General features: G+C 45.7%; 1 protein-coding gene and 1 long non-coding RNA gene across 2 annotated transcripts; one reads left to right on the top strand and one right to left on the bottom strand.

Annotated features, from left to right (window-relative positions):
* Positions 1–96: 96 nt before the first annotated feature.
* IL5RA (interleukin 5 receptor subunit alpha) lies at positions 97–16,540 on the bottom strand. Its single transcript, XM_005490189.4, has 10 exons — positions 16,410–16,540; positions 15,235–15,380; positions 13,946–14,084; positions 12,044–12,176; positions 11,778–11,968; positions 10,676–10,821; positions 10,129–10,267; positions 8,705–8,801; positions 4,398–4,479; positions 97–2,553 (listed from the first exon to the last, which is right to left on the bottom strand). The coding sequence occupies exons 1-10, from the start codon at positions 16,531–16,533 to the stop codon at positions 2,461–2,463; spliced, it is 1,290 nt and encodes a 429-aa protein (XP_005490246.3). The 5' UTR covers positions 16,534–16,540; the 3' UTR covers positions 97–2,460.
* On the top strand, positions 13,970–20,142 carry LOC141730703 (uncharacterized). The gene is made up of 3 exons (XR_012582318.1): positions 13,970–14,952; positions 18,352–18,551; positions 18,718–20,142. It is a non-coding gene; the product is annotated as an uncharacterized LOC141730703 (long non-coding RNA).
* The last annotated feature ends 1 nt before the right edge of the window (position 20,143 follows it).

The following is a 20,143-nucleotide window of genomic DNA, read 5'->3' as shown; positions in this document are numbered from 1 at the left end:
GACCCTGCTGAGACTGTCACTGATGTGACAATACAAGAGTTGGTTTAAATTAAAACTTTGTGAAGGCAGAAAAAAAAAAATTATACATCTCTGGTCTAATTCTCCCAAAAACATAAGTAGGTGAATTTTGGGTTTGTTTTGTAGAGCTGTGAGCTGTCCAAGATCATGGGGATGGAGCATCTCTGGCCCTGTGGCTGGAGCAAAGCCCTTCCAGGCCCTGCCTCTGCTCATCCTGGGGATTCCTGAGGATTTTGGGAGCACGGATTGAAACCACTCAATCCACCAAGGCACATTTCCAGTCCTTTCCGGGCAGGAGCTGAACGGGGCTCTGCATCCCACAGGAGCAATGGGGCACTGAGGGCCTGCTCAGGGACCTCAACCTCTGCCATGGACCCTGGGACAGGCTGTCAATCAACCCCAGAGCCACGCCCCCTGCTGGCCCATTGGCTGTCCAACCCCATTGACCATATATGGTCACAGTTCTAGCAGTTTCTTTGTTCTTTGAACCCTCATTGGTCCGTTTACCCTTCTGTTTTCCTATTGGTCACTGTAATCCTTTTCCCGCCCACATTGAGGTGATTGGCTGTTGCTCTTGGCTCCACCCCTTTGTAGCAGTATATAATCCTGGGCCTTCCACCTCTCCTTGACTTTGTCCCTGGGCCTTTTCAGTGTGTAGGTGATATAAACCCCCCTGTAAATCCATACAAAGCTAGATTTAGATAACCATCTGTCCTGGAGCGGAGCTGCTGCTGCCGTGGTGTTGGCTGTGCCAATGGTGGGGCTCTCTCCTCGTGGGGATGTGTCAGGAGGGCTGCAGCTCGCTGCCACCTGCCCACGCTGCAGCACACCTCACAACAGAGCAGAAAAATATACCAGCCCTGCAGCACAGCTCGGTTTGTAAAAAGAAAAGTGAAATTGTCCTTTCCAGAGGAAGGAAAAGTGCAGCTCCTGGGGGTGCTGTCCTGGAGGCAGCAGGGAAGAAGCAAAAGGGGGTTGGGAGCTGGGCTTGAAGGGAAAAAAATGAGAAATAATGATTCTGTGCTGTGGGAGTGTGGGGCTGGAGATCTGATGTGGTGGTGCCAAAGCTGACACAGCCCTGGCTGTGGCCTGGGATCCTGGGCAAATTCCTTTTCCCCTGTGCAGCTTGGAGTGAAGATTTTCCTCCAGGAATCACGACCATGAGGAGGAGCTCGGCCAGGAACTGTCCTCACCCTGCACCCTTGGTTCCCCAGCGTTGAGATCACTGAAGGTGAGTGGGCTGGACCTGCAGCCTGGCTGGGGAAATGCTGCTGCTCCTGCTTTACACCACGTTGGATTTATTTACCAGGGTGAGTAGAAGTGTGGCTGCTGGCTCTCCAAGCCATCCAGCCCTCATTGTCCCCATGAGGACTCATCCTGGAAGTACCAGGTGTCTGACATGTAAAATATCTTTAAATATATTGCATTGACCTGTGCAATAGCTTGGCATTAATGGGAATGGAATTATGTGCAGAAACCTTATTTATTATTTATTAGGCCACTTGAAGGCATGACATAAAATACATTCCAATAAGTGAATTCTCTTTAGTCTCATTTTTAGGATTTTACTAATGAAATTCTGATTTTAGAGTGTTAAAGTTGGGGCCCTCAAATCCACTAAAAGCACATGCAAGAGAGACATTGGAAGCATCAACGTTATATTAATGAGTTACATTAACTATGATGGAGCAATGCTACTTCACCCAGATGAGAAATGACTCGTTTATTATAATTATTTTTAGTCTATAGTACCTGGAAACTCCATTTCTTTAGGCACCTTCCACAGAACTTATTGGCTGGATCAAATCTTTATTTTTATTCTTTGTTAGCGTGTTTGACCCAGCTCCATGGACGGGAGGTTTCTTGGAACTGGAAGGAATTCTGCAAGACCAGGAGAACTTCATGGGCCACAGCCAGGGAGGTCAGAGCCCAGGGTGGAAATTCAGGTGGAAATTCACAGTTTTGTTACAAAGCGTAGCAGCAAAGGCCTGGTGAGTGTCCCTGCTCTCAGGGTGGCCTTGCTGTGCAGCACTGGGGGTGACAGCACTGGGGTGACAGCACTGGGGGTGACAGCACTGGGTGCTTCACACGTTTTTCCCTCTTTTCCCAGTGTTTGACCCCTCTTGGTCACTACCAGCACCACCTTGCTGCATCCACAGGGCTGTGCCAAACCCAGTTTGCATCTCCAGTTGTCAGGGCAAGGTAAAACAAACACCCAAAAGATTAAGGTGCCAACCAGAAAAAATGAATCCATTGGCTCTTTCCCAGGCTTTTTTTCCCTACACAGCCCTTGTGCCATGAGCCTGCATCCTGCTTGAGCTGGAACTTTGTTTGGTAACAAGGCACCTGGTGCAGGCAAATCCTCGTCCCCACTGGGAGCAGGGACACAGAGAGGTGACACAGAGCCCTCTCCAGCATTGGTGGGTGACCTCGTGGAGCCTCTCAGAACACGGAGTCGTCGAGGACGCTGCAGGAGAAGCCTTCAGCCAGGCTGCCCACCTCGGTCTCCGTGGAGCTGGGGCAGGTCCGTGCTCTCTGCAAAGCAAACACCCTTGGAGCTGGGGGGGTGGCGTGGGCAGGGGGAGAGCTCAGAGCTCAAATTGGTGCATTTAGAGAGGGATTTACCCAAAATGTCTCATGGTTGAGGAGCTCAGGAGCATTGGGTTCAACAGGAGGGTTTTCCTCCTCTGACTGAAGCTCTCGCTGAGCTGCTCATCCTCTGTCCCTCCAGCCCTGCACCCCCAAACTCCCCACTTGCCAAATTCTCCCACAGTGGCCACCCCTCTGTAGCCAAGAGCAAGGAGCCCAGGAGGAGCTGGAGGGCACAGAATCATTAAATCATTAATGCTGTAAAAGATCTCCCAAGATCATCGAGTCCAGCCTTCAGTCAGATCCCACCAAATCCTATCCCAAAGGACCAGATCCAAAAACCAGGAGGGTTTTTGAGCTCTTCCAGGGATGGAGAGCTCAAAAACTCTCCATCCCTGGAAAATGAGAGAGTGGCATCTCTCTCATCTGCCCTGGGGAGCCTTCTGCAGAGCTGGGCCACTCTGGCAGTGAGGGATCATGCTTTGAGGAACAGGAATTTTTCTAAATATATGGCAGCAGAGCCATTTATGGGATCTCATCCTGGCAGAGCTGCACAAACAGGGGTGTGGGGCTGCAGAAGGAGGCAGCAGCAGGGGCTGAGCTGCTGGGAAGCCCTGCAGGGACAGCAGGTGACACTGCAGGGTTGCAGGTGACACTGCCAGGGATCAGCAGGTGACACTGCAGGGACAGCAGGTGACACTGCAGGGACCCACAGGTTCCCACGGCCACCACCTGCAGGGCTTTCGTCACCTCAGCCCTGTTTACACCGAATTTAGGAACTGAGTGTCCCCAACAAACAACTTCCCTGTCCCTGGTGGCCTCAGCAGGACCTGGGTCATGTCCCAGCCCTCCTGGCAGTGCCACCAGCCCTGTGGCCGTGGTGCCTCTGGCTGGTGTCACCCACCAGGGCCAGCTCACCTGGAGTGAGGAGTGAAAACAAGGCAGAGCTGCTGTGAGAACCTGAGCCTGCCTTTGCCAGCTCACATTTCCAGCTGCAGCATTGATATTTGCTATTTGTCATGTTGTTAGGTGTGTGATGCCCCAAGTTGTGGTGTTTTGCACCATTTAATTAAAAACAAACATTACAGGATAATCTTCTAAGCCTGTTTCCTCACCAGACCATGGAGGAAGAGCAACACGGAAAAACCACACCCTGTTCCAAGGGGACAAATGGAAATCAAGGTGCTGAGCAGACAATGAGGGGTTTATCTCATCTGTAAGATAAATGTATTTATCAGAAGTGACAGCAAACCCAGAAAGGCTTGAGTCCAGCTTAACAACTTTGAACTGTGAGGCTGAACAAGAGCAGCTCTGCAGGAGCCCCCCTGCAGTCTCTGTCTGCCTGGGGAGAAACTGCAATTCCTACAGAGGGCACAGCCACGGGTGAGCCCCAAATTCAGAAATTCAGAAATTCAGTGTAGGAACAAAGAACCTGGGATGGAGTCAGGAATGGAGCCAGCAAAGGGGAAACCTGGAGAGGAATTCTGCTGGAGTTAGGAATGGAGCCAGCAAAGGGGAAACCCGGAGAGGAATTCTGCTGGAGTCAGGAATGGAGCCAGCAAAGGGGAAACCCGGAGAGGAATTCTGCTGGAGTTAGGAATGGAGCCAGCAAAGGGGAAACCTGGACAATATGGGGTTAGACATATGGGGTTAGACTTGATGGTCTTGGAGATCTTTTTGAGATTTAATGATTCTGTGACTCTCTTTGCTCTCAGCCTCAGCCTTACAGGGGAAAAGCAGCACACAAACAAAAGCCTTCATTTTAGTTTAAAAAAAGGAAAATTATTTACCTCATAGTCAATTGGGAAAGGGTCTCGGAATTTGTTGCTGGGCGTTGGGATTGGTGGGAACAGTTTTGTCCAAACGTGGTTTCTGTAAGAAACAGCAGTGAAGGGATGAGAGAGAATTGATGTTCCTGGGGGATGAGGGACCCAAGCAGCAGCAGGGGCTGAGCCCCAGGAGCAGCCAGCTCTGCCTGCAGCACCTCTTGTCAGGGATATTTGTTGGAACCCTAACTACTGAGTTTAAGTTTTTATTATGTGATATTATGCACTTTTATTTAAATTATATACTTATAATTTTAGTTTTATAATTCAATTTTGGAAGTTTTTTTCTATGGTTTTAGGTTAAACGTGGTGGGTTTTTTGGGGTTAGTGTTTGTTAGCACGGAAAGTAAAAAATTCTTAGCAGTCAGGGTTCCAACAGGTGATGTTCCCCCTGGGGCTGGGCAGCTGTGCCACTCCTCACAGGACACCCCTGGGGACAGGCAGGGGACAGGAGGGGGTGGGTGAGGCTGTGCCCATCCCCTGCCAGGGCTTGTGGGGCTGTCTGGGGAGAGCTGACCTGCTCTGATCTCTCTGTTCACACTGCTGCTCCCAGGGGCTGCTGTCAGGTGCCTCATGTGGACAGGCAGGACAGGCAGGACAAGCTGCCTCGTGCTCAGGCTTTGGTGTGTGGCCATGAGCTGCCCGTGCCCCGTGGCAGGAGGGCACCCACAAATAACGGTGTGCCAAGGGAAGGCAGCAGGGGCAGCTGAGAGCAAATGGATCTGCTCAGTGCTGGGATAGCTCACCCTGCTCACTCCCCTGGGCTCTGTGACACCAGAGGGGACTGTTCCTGTCTTTGCTGCATGCCAGAGCTCAGATCCCACGGTCCTGCTGCTGAACACCTCGCTGCCTCCAGCCCTGGACAGCACTGTGTCCAAAGGGGCAGGTTTCAGTGGGAGCCTGGCCTGCGTGGGGAGAGCTCAGCCCAGAGTGGGTGCCCAGGCTCTGTTCTGGAGGAATCTGCCAGATCTGCTCCTCTGCCCCCTTCATTTTGTGACAATCCCTCTGGCTGATGTCTCTTTAGTTCAGTGCTTATGTTCTCAGGACTATTCTTCTTCCAGAAGCTTTCTGAGTTCTCTCAAGTTTACCTTTATCCTATTACTATTCTCCTGGTGAGGAGGAATAATATTTTCTGTCTGTCAGCTTGGAGCTAAACCTTGCTGGCTGAGCTGCTGCTGCCTTGAAGGTGACATTGATGTTCACTAATTATCAGGTGAAGGGAAGGGCCACACACCCCACAGACACGAGCTGTGGGATTCTCCCCTCTGCTGCAGGGAGGGAATTGTACACCCAAAAATGGGAATATGGGGAGAAAAAACAGGCTGTGAGGTCTTTTGGGGGAAACATTTGCATATTTTTGTTGATTGGTGTGTTCCTCGTTGTGCTGTTTGCCAAGAAAAGATTTTGATGGAGCCATGAGAAAATTATTTATTGAGGCAGCAAAAAGCATAAATTACACGTCACTTCTGGAAGGGGAGCACTTAAGGAAGGTGCACAAATGCCCAGAGAAATGAGGCAGAAGTGTGTCCATGGGGGCTGCTTTGCCCCTCAGGTCGTTGCTGGGGTGGTGCCCTCAGAATGGTGCTGTTCTGTTTTGGAGGTTACTGAAAAGTCAGAGTTCTGTGGTTAAAGATCTCGTCACAAAAAGCATCCCAGGTATCTCTGTCTGCACAGGTTAAGGCACAGCCTTTGTCCATGGTCACTGCTTGGACCTTCAGGCCTTGGTCACCCCCCACGGGACCCTGGTGCCTTAAATCAGCATGTCAGGGTCTGGGGTTTGTGCTGTGGCTGCCTTTCTGAAATTTCCACTCTTCCCACAGGCTGTGACACGGAAAGGCTGGAGATAAACATGAGAAACAGGCAGGAGAACAAGCTCTCCTTGCTCTGTGATGGGATTGAGGAGGTTTTTGGTTTATTTCAATGTCAGAGTGCCTCCCCTGAGATTCCCCATGGAGCTTTCCAAAGCTGGCTGGTGATGCTGCTGAGGGGGGTGCTGAGGGATGCAGAAGGGGGGGATACCTGGGTGACCACACAGATTTTGGGGTGTGGAGGGCACTGAGTGCCCTCATGCCAGAGCAATTTACTGACCCCATCCTCCTGGGGGCTCACAGGAGAAAATGTTATTTCTTGGGAAGTACAATGCTCACTGCTAAAGGCAGAGAGCAAACCAGGAGAGCATTCAATTGTGGTTTTTATCACGACTATCAGCCTCTGCAAGTGAGTGAAGGGAAGAGCCTGCCCAAACAGTCCCACAGGGCCCCTTTGCCTGGCAGCACTCCTCCCAAACGCTGGGCTTTAACCCTGGTGCCTGCAAGTACACGGAAAAATTTATGGAGCGCTTTGCTGTAATGAAATTCCCTATAATGGCTGAAATCACTGGAAATTTGAAATGATTCCATGGCTTGAATCACGGAGTGCACTTCATGAATTTTCAAGAGCAGTAAAAACAGAGAGTACTAATGAAACTGTGATCTAGGAAACCTGCTCGATTTTTCTTTTTTTAATATCTGCAGGTACAACCCTGTGTTTCATCTTCTTACACTTGCCCATCCTCCCAGGGCAGGCTGGGGATTACAGAGGAGAAGGAGCAGCAGGAAAGGTGGAATAAGGTGAGCAGCTCCGTGAAATTCAGAGAAGCAGGGAGGCAAAGTTTTCATCATGTTGGCAAAGAGAGAAAGGAATGAGCCTTTGGGTGTTGGGGAATTTTATACTGGAGAGAAGCTCCTGGGAGCAACCAAGGTAGCAGCAAGCAGCTGGAAAAGCTCCTTAAAATTTGGATTAAAATTATAAAATGCATCAGTACAGCATCTCCAGGTTGAGTAGAATTGTACCCTGGATTTATTTCTCCCCTTGTGTGTGTTCCAGGATCTCCAGAGGGGGTAAATGTAATATTCAAATGCTGTCAGAACTCCACAGGAAACATGGAACAAACTGCTGCTGGCTGGTGTTGGTTCTGCTGTCCCAAAGAGAGAGGAGAGAGCTGGAGAAGGTGCTGGAGCAGGGGAGACCTCCAACTCCAGCTCAATCCATAAAAGAATCATGTAAGTAAGAGAAATTTGGGGATTTTCAGCAAGACATCAAGGCTGCATAGCTGGGGACAAGTGTGTGACACAGGGATTGTCACTGACAAATTTTATGACAAATCCTTTGCCAGAATCTTCTCTCCTGGGAAGCTTCAGCTTCTCCCTGTTTTGCTACTTTGGAATGTGATTTGGAGAATTGTTTGCCCAGCATGTGAAATTGTTTTTAATTAATGACCAATCACAAGTGCAGCTGTGTGGAGGCTGTGAGCAATCACAAGATTTATTATTCATTCTTTGCTGGCCTTCTGATGTCTCCCTTCTCTTTCTTTAGTGTAGTTTTAGTGTATAATTTTCTTTTAATATAATATACATCATAAAATAATAAATCAGCCTTCTGAAACATGGAGCCAGGATTCTCATCTCTTCCCTACAAATTCCACAGGGATGAATTCCCTGTGCTGCTCCTGCCAGAGCCCTGGGAACAGTCCCACAGGCAGAGTTCATCTCAGTTATGCTCTGGGAGCATCCTGTCCACAACACCTTCACTGGATACAGGAAACACAGCAGGGACAGGAAAGCAGCCAAGGATGCAACAAATGAAAAGGCACTAAAGAAATTAATAGGGAATTAGCACTTCCATGAAGGGGAGATGTGGTTATTGTGGACTGGTAATTGCTGCTTGCTGTGTGTTTCAGGGAGAAACTTCTCATTACACGGAGCCTTTAATCCATCACTTATGATTTGGCTGTCACAGACACAAGTCCAAAGTGCAGCTGGGCTTCCTCACTGTGCATTTGGGGAGTTTTGGCCTTTGCTATGCAGAGCCACAGTATAATTAAAAATAAAATTCAATATTTCAAATACCCGAAGCAAACATTAGGGGTCTGGGTATTTTGGCCATGAGGGATGTTCTGAGCAGCTTTCACCAGGGATAAATGAAGATTTATCTGAGGAAATCACTGACCCAATCAGGTGCATTTAATGAAGAAATAAGGACAAATACAATTCTAACAAATTTTAACAAATTCACCTCGCTCAATATATGGGTTTGTTGTATAAGATTAAATTGAATAACTCTCTTACCCCACTAGTTTTGCTGAATGTTATTACTGATAATTAATGAGGCTGATTATCTTTGCTTGCATACTCAGCTTTCACTCAGAATTAAGCAAAGCCTGTGACATCCCCCCACACTTGTTGAATACCTGGTTCTTGGATATATTGTAATAAAAAAATGCTAATACTTACATTTGGCATAATATAGCAACAAGCAGCAACGTGCAGGACGTGGACACACAGAGCAGAGTGAGAATCCAGGCTATGGAACTCTCCAGTTTATTTTGCCCTGAATTTCCAGGGAAAAAAAAAAGAAATTAAATGTATTCTTTTAGTACAGATGATTTGAAATGTGTTTAGAATTTCAATACTGTAAATATTTCATTAGGTGTTTAATGTGGTTGTATTCAGATCACAATTTAACATAAAGAGTTTGAGGACTTGATCCTAGAATAAGAAATTAAATATAGAGCTTCAAGAGGAGTTTCCATGGCACTGAATTTCTGATTTCAGTGATTTTCAGCAATAATTTTCTTTTATTTTGAAATAAAGGAGAGAACAAGTGGCTGAGAAAGTGGCAGGAACATGTATTGTGCTAATGAACTCCAACAAACCCCTAAAAACTCCTTTCCATGAGGAAAAACTGGATTAAGTGACCCTGTCCTTGGATATTGTTGAGATTTAAATAAATTATTAGGGAAGATAATAATTGATAATATAATAATAATATCAATTATTATTTTGTTTTTGTTTTGCCATCAGAATGAATTTTCCATGTTTGCTGTGTGAGCCAGGTGGGGAGGCCAAGGGGATGTGTTGGAGACAGGAGGCAAAACACTGAAAATGTGAATTCGTGGTACAGGAGGGGAAATGTAGTAAACAGGAGTGTAACAGAGTATTTTCTAAGTGAAAACAAGGAAGTTGAGAAACTCCAGAGATAAGAGCAAAGGAGGATGTCTAAGAACAAACAGTTGATAACGTGCAGTGATAAAGGAACTGTTATTTCCACAACAACTTGGTCAGCAAGCAGGAAATACAAAGCAGCATGGGGCCAATGATCAGGCTCCAAAGATGCTAAAATCATGTTCTTTTTTCTCCCTGTATTTAAGGAGTGAGATGATTTCAGTAAATTAAATTCAAAGCCCTGTTTTCCTGTTTCCTATTAGAAATTTGTGATGTTGGGCATGCTCCTGATTAGGCAGCATTGTCCCCCAGCAGTGGGGATGCTAAAAAATGCTAAAAGATGCTAAAAGAATGTTCTTTTTCCCCTCAGCATTGAAGAGGTGAGAAAATTTCAGTGACTCAATGGCTGACATGGTCTCTCATATTTATTTCCAGCATGAACATCACAGTGAGAGCAGGGAAAAACCTGAAAAAACTGCAGTGATGCAAGAAAAGGCCTTGAGTTTAAAGCAATCTGGAAATTTCACAAAGCATTGCTTAAAACCAATCTTCTTGCAATTAGTTTGTTTTTAATGGAGCAGATTTAAATCCCCTTGGCGTTAACAAGTCAGGTTTTTCCTTCAAATCTCTGTTTTCCTGTGGGAATTCTGGGCAGGCTCCTGATGAGGCAGCATTGTTTTCCCAATTAGCAGTGGAATTTTGGGGATTCTCACCAATGTAATTGATGGCACTCCAGTCACTCCAGACTCCTGGGGCCCGGCAGATGTGGTTGAGGTTGGCCCTGATCCTGATGGAATATCTGCTGCTGGCATCCACCCTCAGCTGGAAACTGCTGGAGGAGAGGCTCAGGATCTGTCAGGAACACAAGTTGTGCTGTCAGAGATTAATTAAGACTCAACCATTCAGAAAACAAATTCAAACTGTGTTTATCTTTTTATTGTTTTTGTTAACTGCGAGGTAAGAGCCCTGTTTTTATAGGTGTAACTTCTCCCAACACACCAAAATTCCAGGGAAAATTCCTGGAAAATGCCTCATTTCTCCATTCTTCCTGCAGATTCTCAATGCAGCATTTCCTAAATGGTAAAAACTGTTCTGAGCCCAGATGCACAAGCTGAATAAATCCAATTTTGTCCTGCTTCCCCAAGTTCCTTGGGGATGGTTTGTTGCAGATTGAGAAGGAATTGAAGAAAAGAGGAAGGCAAATTCCAGCTGGAGAGGACAGGAATGTTGGATAATTTTGGAGGCTGGAGGAGCAATTACCTGCTTGTTACCTGACTTCAGGTTGATGAGATAAAATTCATATTCAAAACATTCCTCGTGGAAAGGAGAAATTGGCTTCTCCCACGTGGCCAGGAGATGGTTTTGCTCCAGGGATATGCTGATATTTCTGGGAATATTCACTTTCTCTGCAAAAAGAAAACCATACAGGTGAGTTATTTATAGAGACAAGTTTAAATACTAAAAACCTGGAGCATTTTATAACCTGATAGTGTTTCCAAGTAGGACTTATATTTATTGCATTTATTTCCCTTTTTGGACTGAGAAGATAAGGATTTAAGAGGAATAACTACATTGCTGGTAATAGTTAGAGGAAAACGGTTTGGAAAATCCACTTAAATTTTTGGAAATTTAGATTAATGGGGAAAGAGGAATTTATTAAATTAATTTCCACAGAAGTATTAAATTTATTATAGAATAGTTAGAAAAATTTCATTTCCAGGAAAAAGAAAATGCAGATGTAGCCAGGAAAGTTATTGAAAAATTGAAAAAATTCAAAAGAATTCAGCTGCTGTTATGGGGATGATTTCTAAGAAGAAAATTTGTGATTTTTTTCTCTTAGTGAAGTCATGAAAATGAGATTTGTTATCTGTTTAAAAAAAGGTATGGAACTAATGCAGGCAAGTAAATTATTTGTGTGGATGAAAGATGATAGACAATCATGACTGATATTCCCTTTTATTCCAGACTCTAATGCCTTCCTTTACAGGGTTAACTTGAACACCACGTGTCTCATTCCTTTTTTAAAAAAGGCTGCAAAATTAAGGGTAGTAAAAACAGTGTTTTAAAGTATATTGACTAAATCAACTGCAAATTAATATTGGAAATAATGCTTTAGCTAACAAACAGAAAACTAATTGTCTTTACTAGCTTTTAGCTTTGCAATTCTATAATTTAAAATAGATGGTTAAAATCAAATTTAGCTAAAACAATCCAGTTATTTCTTCAATTCCCTTAAGATGACTACACAAAATCAACACATCCTTTCACCTGCATCAAGAACCACTCAGTCCAACACAGCTTCCTCACATTTTGACAATCCTGCCAGACATTTTTGATATTTTTTTCATGTATTCCTACTCACCGATGGCATTTTGGTTAAATAACTGCTGGAAAGGCTTGATTGCAGCACGTTTGCTGGAGCCATTAATGTGAATGACAATGAGGTTGTCAATCTCACCAGGCTGAATGTGAGTGCTTGAAAATCTGCACTCAATATTCCTGCTCCACTTGTCTTTGCTGTAAGTGGGACATTCCTCAGTGTGTGTCTCGTACCTAAATGAAAACGCTGGTGAGACAGGGTGCTCTTAAAGAAATTCACTGCTGGCTGCAGAAGCAGCAAACACCAACCTGTAAAAGAGGAAATATTTGGTGTCCTCTGGAGCCCCTGGGCCAGGGAGCCAGCTGCAGTGGAGAGAGACATTGCCAGGGATGGTGACGTGGGTGACACAGGACAGGTTGGTGACAGAGGTCTCTGCAGCACCTGGAGAGGCAAGGAATGACAGAGCAGAAAGAAAACTTTACTACAAAATCATGACAGGTTCTTGTTGCTAAAATACTTTGATTCCCGTTTGGGCCACTGTAGCTGTGTCTGGTGCATCCAATTCTCCTTTTTTATTCCAGTTTGGGGCTTTCTAGCTCTGTATGTTACATCTAATTTTCTTCCTCTTTTATTCCAGTTTGAGCCATTATAGCTGTGTCTGTGGCACCTAATTCCCCTCCTTTTTTATTCCAGTTTGGGCCTTTATAGCTCTGTATGTTATATCTAATTTTCTTCCTTTTTTATTCCATTTTGGACCATTATAGCTGTGTCTGTTGCATCCAGTTCTCTTTTTTATTCCAGTTTGAGCCATTGTAGCTGTGTCTGTTGCACCTAATTCCCCTCCTTTTTTATTCCAGTTTGGGCCATTGTAGCTGTGTCTGTGGCACGTAATTCCCCTCCTTTTTTATTCCAGTTTGGGCCATTGTAGCTGTGTCTGTTGCACCTAATTCCCCTCCTTTTTTATTTCAGTTTGGGCCTTTATAGCTCTGTATGTTATATCTAATTTTCTTCCTTTTTTATTCCATTTTGGACCATTATAACTGTGTCTGTTACATCTAATTTTCTTCCTTTTTGATTCCAGTTTGGGCCATTGTAGCTGTGTCTGTTGCACCCAATTCTCCTCCTTTTTGACTCCATTTTGGAGCATTATAGCTGTGTCTGTTGCATCTATTTTCTTCCTTTTTGATTCCAGTTTGGGCCACTGTAGCTGTGTCTGTGGCACCCAGTTCCCCTGCCCATCACACCCTCTGTGCCTTGGGAAGGATGCAGCTCCCCAGCAGTGAGTAAAGCTGTGCCACACAGCTCTGTGTATTTCATGTGCAACAAGGCAGCAATATCCTGGGTGCACCACGCTAGGTTCACTCAGCCTTAGCAAGGCATTGTTAGAAAATTTTATAGGTGTTGTTGACATTTTGCCCCTCCAGATTGCACTCCAGGCTCCACTGCAGCAGGGAAAGGTCTGGACGAAACCCTTTTGTAGCAGGTAGAGCAGAAAGCGCCGTATTTTTATTTGAAAGAACTAAACCTGTCACCTTTCAGTGTTTGGCCCACAGGTTGGGGCAGAACACACAGCCCAGGCCCTCGGTGGGTGCTGTGGTGTGTTCTTAAGTTTGTTAGTTTGCTCCCCCCATTTTCTGTATTAAATGGTTTCTTCCTTTCCCAGGACCCTGCCAGTTAGGTTGCTATGGAAATGAAACTGCTCCTCCCCTGGTTTCTCTTATAAAGTGAAAGTTGTTTCCTCCTTAGGGTCAGTCAATCACCCCTTTTCTCCTCCCAGGTTTCGAGAATTTTCTTTTCTCTGGGAATTATGGTTGGCTGTAGCCCCGGAGCCCCTCCTATGATTTATAACAGTTGGTTACTTTAGTATATCAGTTATGTTTCGTACCTCCAAATATGTATTTCTATTAGATAGCCGGGTTTCCCTGCCTTCTTTTCCCTTAAAACCCTCTCCTGCCCCCTGTTCGGGGCCATTTGCTGGGTGTTTCCCCTCCTTGTTGGTTCTTCTGTAATAAACCGACAGTTTACCCCCAGCAAGTGGTCGCCTCCTAATTCGTCTCTCACCGCGCTGCTCCGAGCTGTCACCCAGCTCAGCCCGAGGCCAAGACGCCGAGGGGGGCTGGCTTCTGATGCACAGGGGCCCTGGCCTTCGCCCCTCACCAGATAGCCGGATCCAGGGCCGTGGTCGCCCCCGCGCAGGTGGGTTTTCTTACCTGGCAGAGGTGGGAGGTGTCCCTGCACCCAGTCACTGCCCCTCTGGAGGCCCTCCTGCAGCAGCAAGGTGCGCACGCGGGCGCAGAAGCCGTTGTGAAGCGCCGCTGTTCGCACGCTGCGGGTCCTGCTGGTGTCATACTGGAACAGAAAATACCAAATAACCACAGGGGATGGGAGGCAAAATGAGGGACCTGCAGAGACTGAGCCACACATTGGGGGTGAGCTCAGTGAGCTGAATGGGGAGCCAGTGCTCAAAACCAGGATCCATCCTCCCCTCAAAATAAAAACTGGAATTTCCAAGTGATACCGAATTTTGCCCCAAAAGGCGAGAATAACTGCCTAAGAGACTCAAGTAAGTCAGCATAGACAGGAGGTATTTTATTACGACGCGTCGGAGAAATCACAAAGGGATTTCTGGCTATCTCATGACAGAAGCAAGCTTTTATACAGTCTTGGGTGCAGGGTTACATCATATTCATAAGAGGCGTGGTGTGGGCGGAGCGTGGGCGGAGACATCTATTTTGAGGATTATTCTTGGTGGTCCTTCGGTGCCTTCCTCATGGGCAAGGGTCTTCTGATGAGTCTTCCTCTTTAAACCTTTGAACTCCTATCCTAATATGGTCAATTCCCGGTGTACTTGGCTTGGTTCCCATGGCTTGGCACGGCTCTTAGGGTCAGTTTGACATTGGCACGGCTCTTAGGGTCAGTTTGACATTATTAGCTCTGATCATGCTTAGCTCGACAATTCCCTTATCCCTATCTCTCTTTATTGTTTGCCCTGCTTACCAAACTTCAAACAGAAGGATCCACCAGGATTGCTTCTGGATTAATGAATAACCTATCATACAGCATTATCAATAATTCCAGGATTGCTTCCGGATTAATGAATAACCTACCATACAGCATCATAAGCAATTCCTGAGTGTGGATGGGGGCGAATCCCCTTGTACCTAACATGAGACCCCCCGCCGGTGATATGGGATATGGCTCCAGTGTTAGGGGTCGCGTGAGTAGCTAATGGGATGGCAATGGGATAGGACTGCTCAGGGTTGATTCTCAGTCTGTGGCTCTGCCTAAGCATTTTGATAACAAAATTATGTTCTTGTGCAGTAGTAAAATGCTGATCGAATGGGCAGTTTGGGGCTTCACAAGGCTCACCCCAGCAGAGCTGTGTCCACAGGGATGGCTGAGAGGGAATCTCTGCAGCTCCCAAAGCATGGGTTTAGATAAAAGAGAACTGCAGGGATTTACCCTTCTTAGGATCCTTGGTTTATTTTTTTTCTCTTACCTCTTCTGGCTCAGGGCTCAGGATTTTCACATCGTACCTAATGGTGGAGTTGTTTTGTTCCTGAGCAGGGTTTGGCTCCCACTGTAACAGCACTTGTGCTAACGCAGAGACTGTGAGGGTGAAGTTAACAGGTGGCAAAACCTGGACTGGAAAGGAGAAAACAAAAATATCCATCAGTGTCCAATGCAGTGAATTGTTTAGAGCAAAACCTATTTGCAAGCAGTGAGCAATACAAGCAAATAATTTCATTTTAATATTATGTTCTCTCAACAGCTCCTTATAAAATATTTCTAATATTTGACCAAAAAAAATTAAATAACCACCACCCCATCAGATAAGAGTTTATTAAAACTTAGCTTGAAAAATGAAATTTTTACAACAGTTTCAACTTGAAAATTACTGTGATATATTACATTTGGCTTGTTAATTAGGTTCAGAGTTTCCATCTTGGTCCTCATTGTCACACAGGGCTGATGGAATGATCAGCTGCATGAACAATTCTCACCCCCATCAGCCTGCAGGAGAGGGCAGCGTGGGGGGCTTTCAAAGAGAAGGTTGACAGCCACAAGTTGCATGTGAGAGTAGAACCAAAATGATGAACAGAGGAATTAAGCACAAATGGAAGGAAACACAGAAGGATGGGAAGGATAATTTAAAATGACAGGGCAAGAAGGATTCCTGGAGCTCCCTTGGAAATGAGGAGGAGATCATGCTGGGGGAAATGTTAGCATATAAATAGCAGGGCAGTGAAATAATCAATCTGCTCCCCTCCAGCTCTTCAGAGCCTGCTCTCCCTTATTTGCCAAACCCCAGGCTGCTGAGGGCCATCAGCCCCCCTGGCAGTGCCCAAGCCAGGCTGGATGTGACTCCGAGCAGCCTGGCACAGGGGAAGGTGTCCCTGCCCATGGCAGAGGGTGGAACTGGATGGGCTTTAAGGTCCCTTCCAACCCAAACCATTCTGGGATTCCATGATCAGCCCTCATTTCTCTTCTCCTGTGATTGCAACCTTGGATGCCCAGGAGTTCACATTGCAGTAGGAAAACTGCCCATAAAGGCTCAGAAAACCCCAGCACAAGTTGTGTCCCCATGACTGGAGATTCTTTCCTCTCTTTCCTCCAGGCACCAACTGGGAACAGTCTGGGACAGGCACTGCCCTGGCAGCTGGAACTCCTCACCTCCTGCACCTTGAGGTGTGTTTGTTGTCCAGAGGAGGAGCAGGAAAGCTGGCATCCCACTGGCCATCGTCTTTGGGTGGTGGGTGGGCACAGCCAGGCATCGGCCCACCAGCCCTGGCACCATTTCACAGCAGCTGAAAATGAACAAAGGTTAAAGCCAAGCCAAGGGTTAAACACCCAACCCACAAATCACAATCTATCCCCATGATCAAAGGGGTGAAACTGCTGCCTGGCAGGGACAGACTCTTTTCTTGCAGGAAAATGTTTCTTGTGGGAGCTAAATTTAATACACGTACACAGAGCACGTTTCATGTTGCTCCTTTTGCCAGCCCTCTCTGAAAAGCTGCTGCTTTCAAACCTTCATGTGGGGATGTTCAGGGCATCCGTGGATTTAAGCATTTCTCCATGGAAGGTGAGTCAGGTTTGTGTGGACTGGCTTTGGGGAGAGTCCCATTTCCTCCAAGAACAGAAATAACCATATTTTAGCTCCCACTCTATATAAGATAGCTGATTACTGGGATTTACTGTCTAGTTACTCCTCCAATAAAGCTCTCTAAAGACACAGCCACTGCTCACCTCAAGGCTAATTCTCCACCATTAATTATTGGTGTAAGAGAAACGGCTTTGTTTGTTCCTAATTTCAATGAACAACAATTTTTAATGCTTAAACCCAGCATTTTCTTATGGATAGTTTCATGAATTACTGAGAGAAAAAAAAAAAAAAATCTCAGTGTAATCATTCATGTACAACCTAATATAAAAATGGGCATTCAGAACAGCAGCTCTCCAAAATGTTCTTACTGAAGAGAAATGCACCCCCCCAGCCCAATCTCACCACCTCCCTGGGGCACTACAGCAATTGCTCACATGGAAAACATAATATTTTCCAATGGTAATGAGCAGGAATAACCCAGGGACTGGAAGCACTCCCACTGATCACAGTTGGAATAATTCTGCTGTACAGTAACTATTTTTCAAAATGCAGTCTGAGTGCTGAGTTCATTAAAATGACACATCATCTACAGTAGAGTGTGTTTTTAATGTCCAACTCCTCTCATTATCTATATTCACATTTTGTGCCTCTCTGCTTTCCTGACAGCCCAAATGTGCACAAGGCCAGCTGAAACTCAGGAGTTTGCTAATGGATTGTTCCTGGGGAGCCAGAGTTTGATTTTGTGTGTGTTGGATTATGGAATGACATCTTGGCCAGGCATTTTGATTCTCCCAAAATGTAGCAAGCCACAGACAATGGGACAAATATTCTTTACAGCACACATTTCTGCCTGCAGAAATTACTGACATCAGGCTTTCTTTGCTGCTTCAGGAAACATCCTTTCATTTACCTGATGAGACCAGTAAATACTCTAATATTAACTTTTCTCTATGTTTAGAAGTAAAAATTCATTATGCTCACATCCTTGAAAATAAAAAACAACTTTGAGAAAGAAGCTTCATTAGTTTCACTGCTGAGAGCATTCACTCTTTTTTTCCTAAAAAAAGCAATTACTTCAGTGCATTATTTTTTTAAAAATCTTTTAAAAGCCTCATGTTTTGCAAGTGCTTGGCATTCATATCTACTTAAATAATGTCAGTGTGTTGGTTTCAGGCATTATTATAACTACAACAGCTGACTCTCCCTTGGGTTTATTTAAAGCGGGTTTGGCTACCTGTGGATTTTTTGGTTTTAATTTGTCCACAAAAAGTTAAGGGTTCTGATTTTCTTTTCCCTTTACTTTCAAAGAGATCCTAAAGATATTTTTTTCTGCCTAAAAGCTTGCATGTATTAGATATTATATTTTCTGTTCAGCATGTTACTGAACTGAAACTGGATATAAAATGTTACTGTAATTCAGATGAGTCCTAATTTATTATCCTGTTCTTTTCAGTTTATTTTTTCTTGCTTTGTTTTCCAAAATGCTATTTGTCTTTTTCTTGCTGCCAGACTAAGACTGACAGCACAGCTTTTGGAAGCTGAATTTCTGCAGCTGTGTAAGACCACAGCCGCTGAGAACAAACTGCAGTCTGTGCTACCTTATTTCATGGGAGAAATTGCTGAAAAGTGAATCAAAATAAGTGTATGCAAGCAAAGATGGGCAACTAGAAGGCTACAAGAGGATTGTGCTCCTCACAAAAATGGATATGGTAAGTTTTCCGGACAAAGTTTTGATTATGTTTTGGTTATATAAGTAATAAGCAGAAGGTAAAGGGGAATATTCCTTTTTGCAAGGAATATATTCCTTTTAGAAGGACAGTAGAAATCCAAAGCACAAATCCAGCCTCCTAAAAATAATTATTTTCTCCCTTACAGCTGATGTGTCCCAAGACCTCCCAAGCACAGAAGAAGCAGCAGATTCCAGGTGCTTTTCCCAGTGCAAAGTGGCTTTGCAAAGCAGGGCCCTGGCAGTGTGCAGAGCAAGCACAAGGCAGACCCCAAGCACAGCAGACACCCCGAGGGTTACCTGGGATCTCAGAGTCCTGCCAGGAGCCGGGGCTGTGTGTTCCCCGTGCCCTGGGTGCTCTCCCTCTGGGCTCTTCTATAGCTGCTGCCCTCCAAGTGCCAACAGGGCTGGTGCCGCACAGGGGATGGCAGAGGACAAGTGAGATAAGCACGCCTTGAAAAAGGGAACTGTGGATTTAACCACAGGGTGGAAGGCTGAGCCCAGAAATGGGGTTATTTTATTTATATACGATGGTCTGAGAGTGCTCTGATGACTTTTCAAGAGGAGGAACGTGATGGCTGACTGCAAAGAAATAACCTGCAGCCACACTGCTGATATCTAGTGTGTTCTTCCCCTAGAAAATCAAACCCAGGCATTGCTGGAAAACTGCACATGTTTGTCCAGGTTTTTTTTTTAATGCCATCTTGTCCAAAGCTCTGGCCACACAGCCATGTAGCATTTTTGGGAAGTTTTGGGAAGTTACCAGTGCCAGAGCAAAACCAGCTTTCTAATACTGTGCTGAGAGCTTTGAGCTGACATCCATAGGGTTGGGTGGCTTCTGCATGGCCCAGAGGAGCTGTGGATGCCCCATCCCTGGAAGTGTTGAGGGTTGGAGAGGGCTTGTGGAAGGTGTCCCTGCCCATGGCAGGTGGTGGGAACAAGGTGAGCTTTAAGGTTCCTTCCAGCCCAGCCCATTCCATGACTCTGTGATGGTATTGCAGGCTCACAGACGGGAGAGGGAACAGAATCCAACCCTGCAGAAAGTGAGGCTGTATGGGATGGAGTTTTGGGAAGGATGAGATGAAGGCCAATGACTCACCCTCATTAACGACCTGGCATCCAAGTTATTAACATGTAGGTGACACAAGCTTGGAGGGGAGAGTGTTTGGGGCTCAAGACACAATTAAAGCTCCTGCCAAATTGGTGAAAATGGATGTAATTCAATGTGGGCAAGATCTCAACTGCATTTAGATATTATCAAGTGCACATTAATAGCTGAAATTAATAATCAATTATCACTCATATCACTGATACGTGCTCCACAGAACAAGATGGGGTTTTGGGGTCAGGAGGAATCCCCATCCCTGGGGCGATTTAAAGCTCTGTGGATGTGGCACTTGGGGACAGGGTTGAGTTGAGCTGTTGGGGCTGGGCTGGACTCGATGGTCTTGAAGATCTCTTCTAACTCAGTGATTCTGTGAGGGTTTTTATGAATCTCTCCCGGCTGCGCACAGTCCGGTCGGTCCCGCTGAGGGAGCGGGGGCGGAGCGGGGCCTGGCCCGGCCCCGGGGCGGT

This window comes from Zonotrichia albicollis, chromosome 12 (genome assembly GCF_047830755.1).
Source record: "Zonotrichia albicollis isolate bZonAlb1 chromosome 12, bZonAlb1.hap1, whole genome shotgun sequence".
Classification (NCBI taxonomy): domain Eukaryota; kingdom Metazoa; phylum Chordata; class Aves; order Passeriformes; family Passerellidae; genus Zonotrichia; species Zonotrichia albicollis.
Note: the sequence above shows the minus strand (reverse complement) of the source record. Positions and strands in the feature narration are given on the sequence as shown.

Coding starts and splice junctions, on each gene's coding strand:
- IL5RA (XM_005490189.4), bottom strand. CDS start 16,533: ATGGTGCCAGGGCTGGTGGGCCGATGCCTGGCTGTGCCCACCCACCAC. Junction 12,177..13,945: donor ACACCTCCCACCTCTGCCAG/GTAAGAAAACCC, acceptor TTGCCTCTCCAG/GTGCTGCAGAGACCTCTGTC. Junction 8,802..10,128: donor GAGTGCCATCAATTACATTG/GTGAGAATCCCC, acceptor CTGGAAATTCAG/GGCAAAATAAACTGGAGAGT.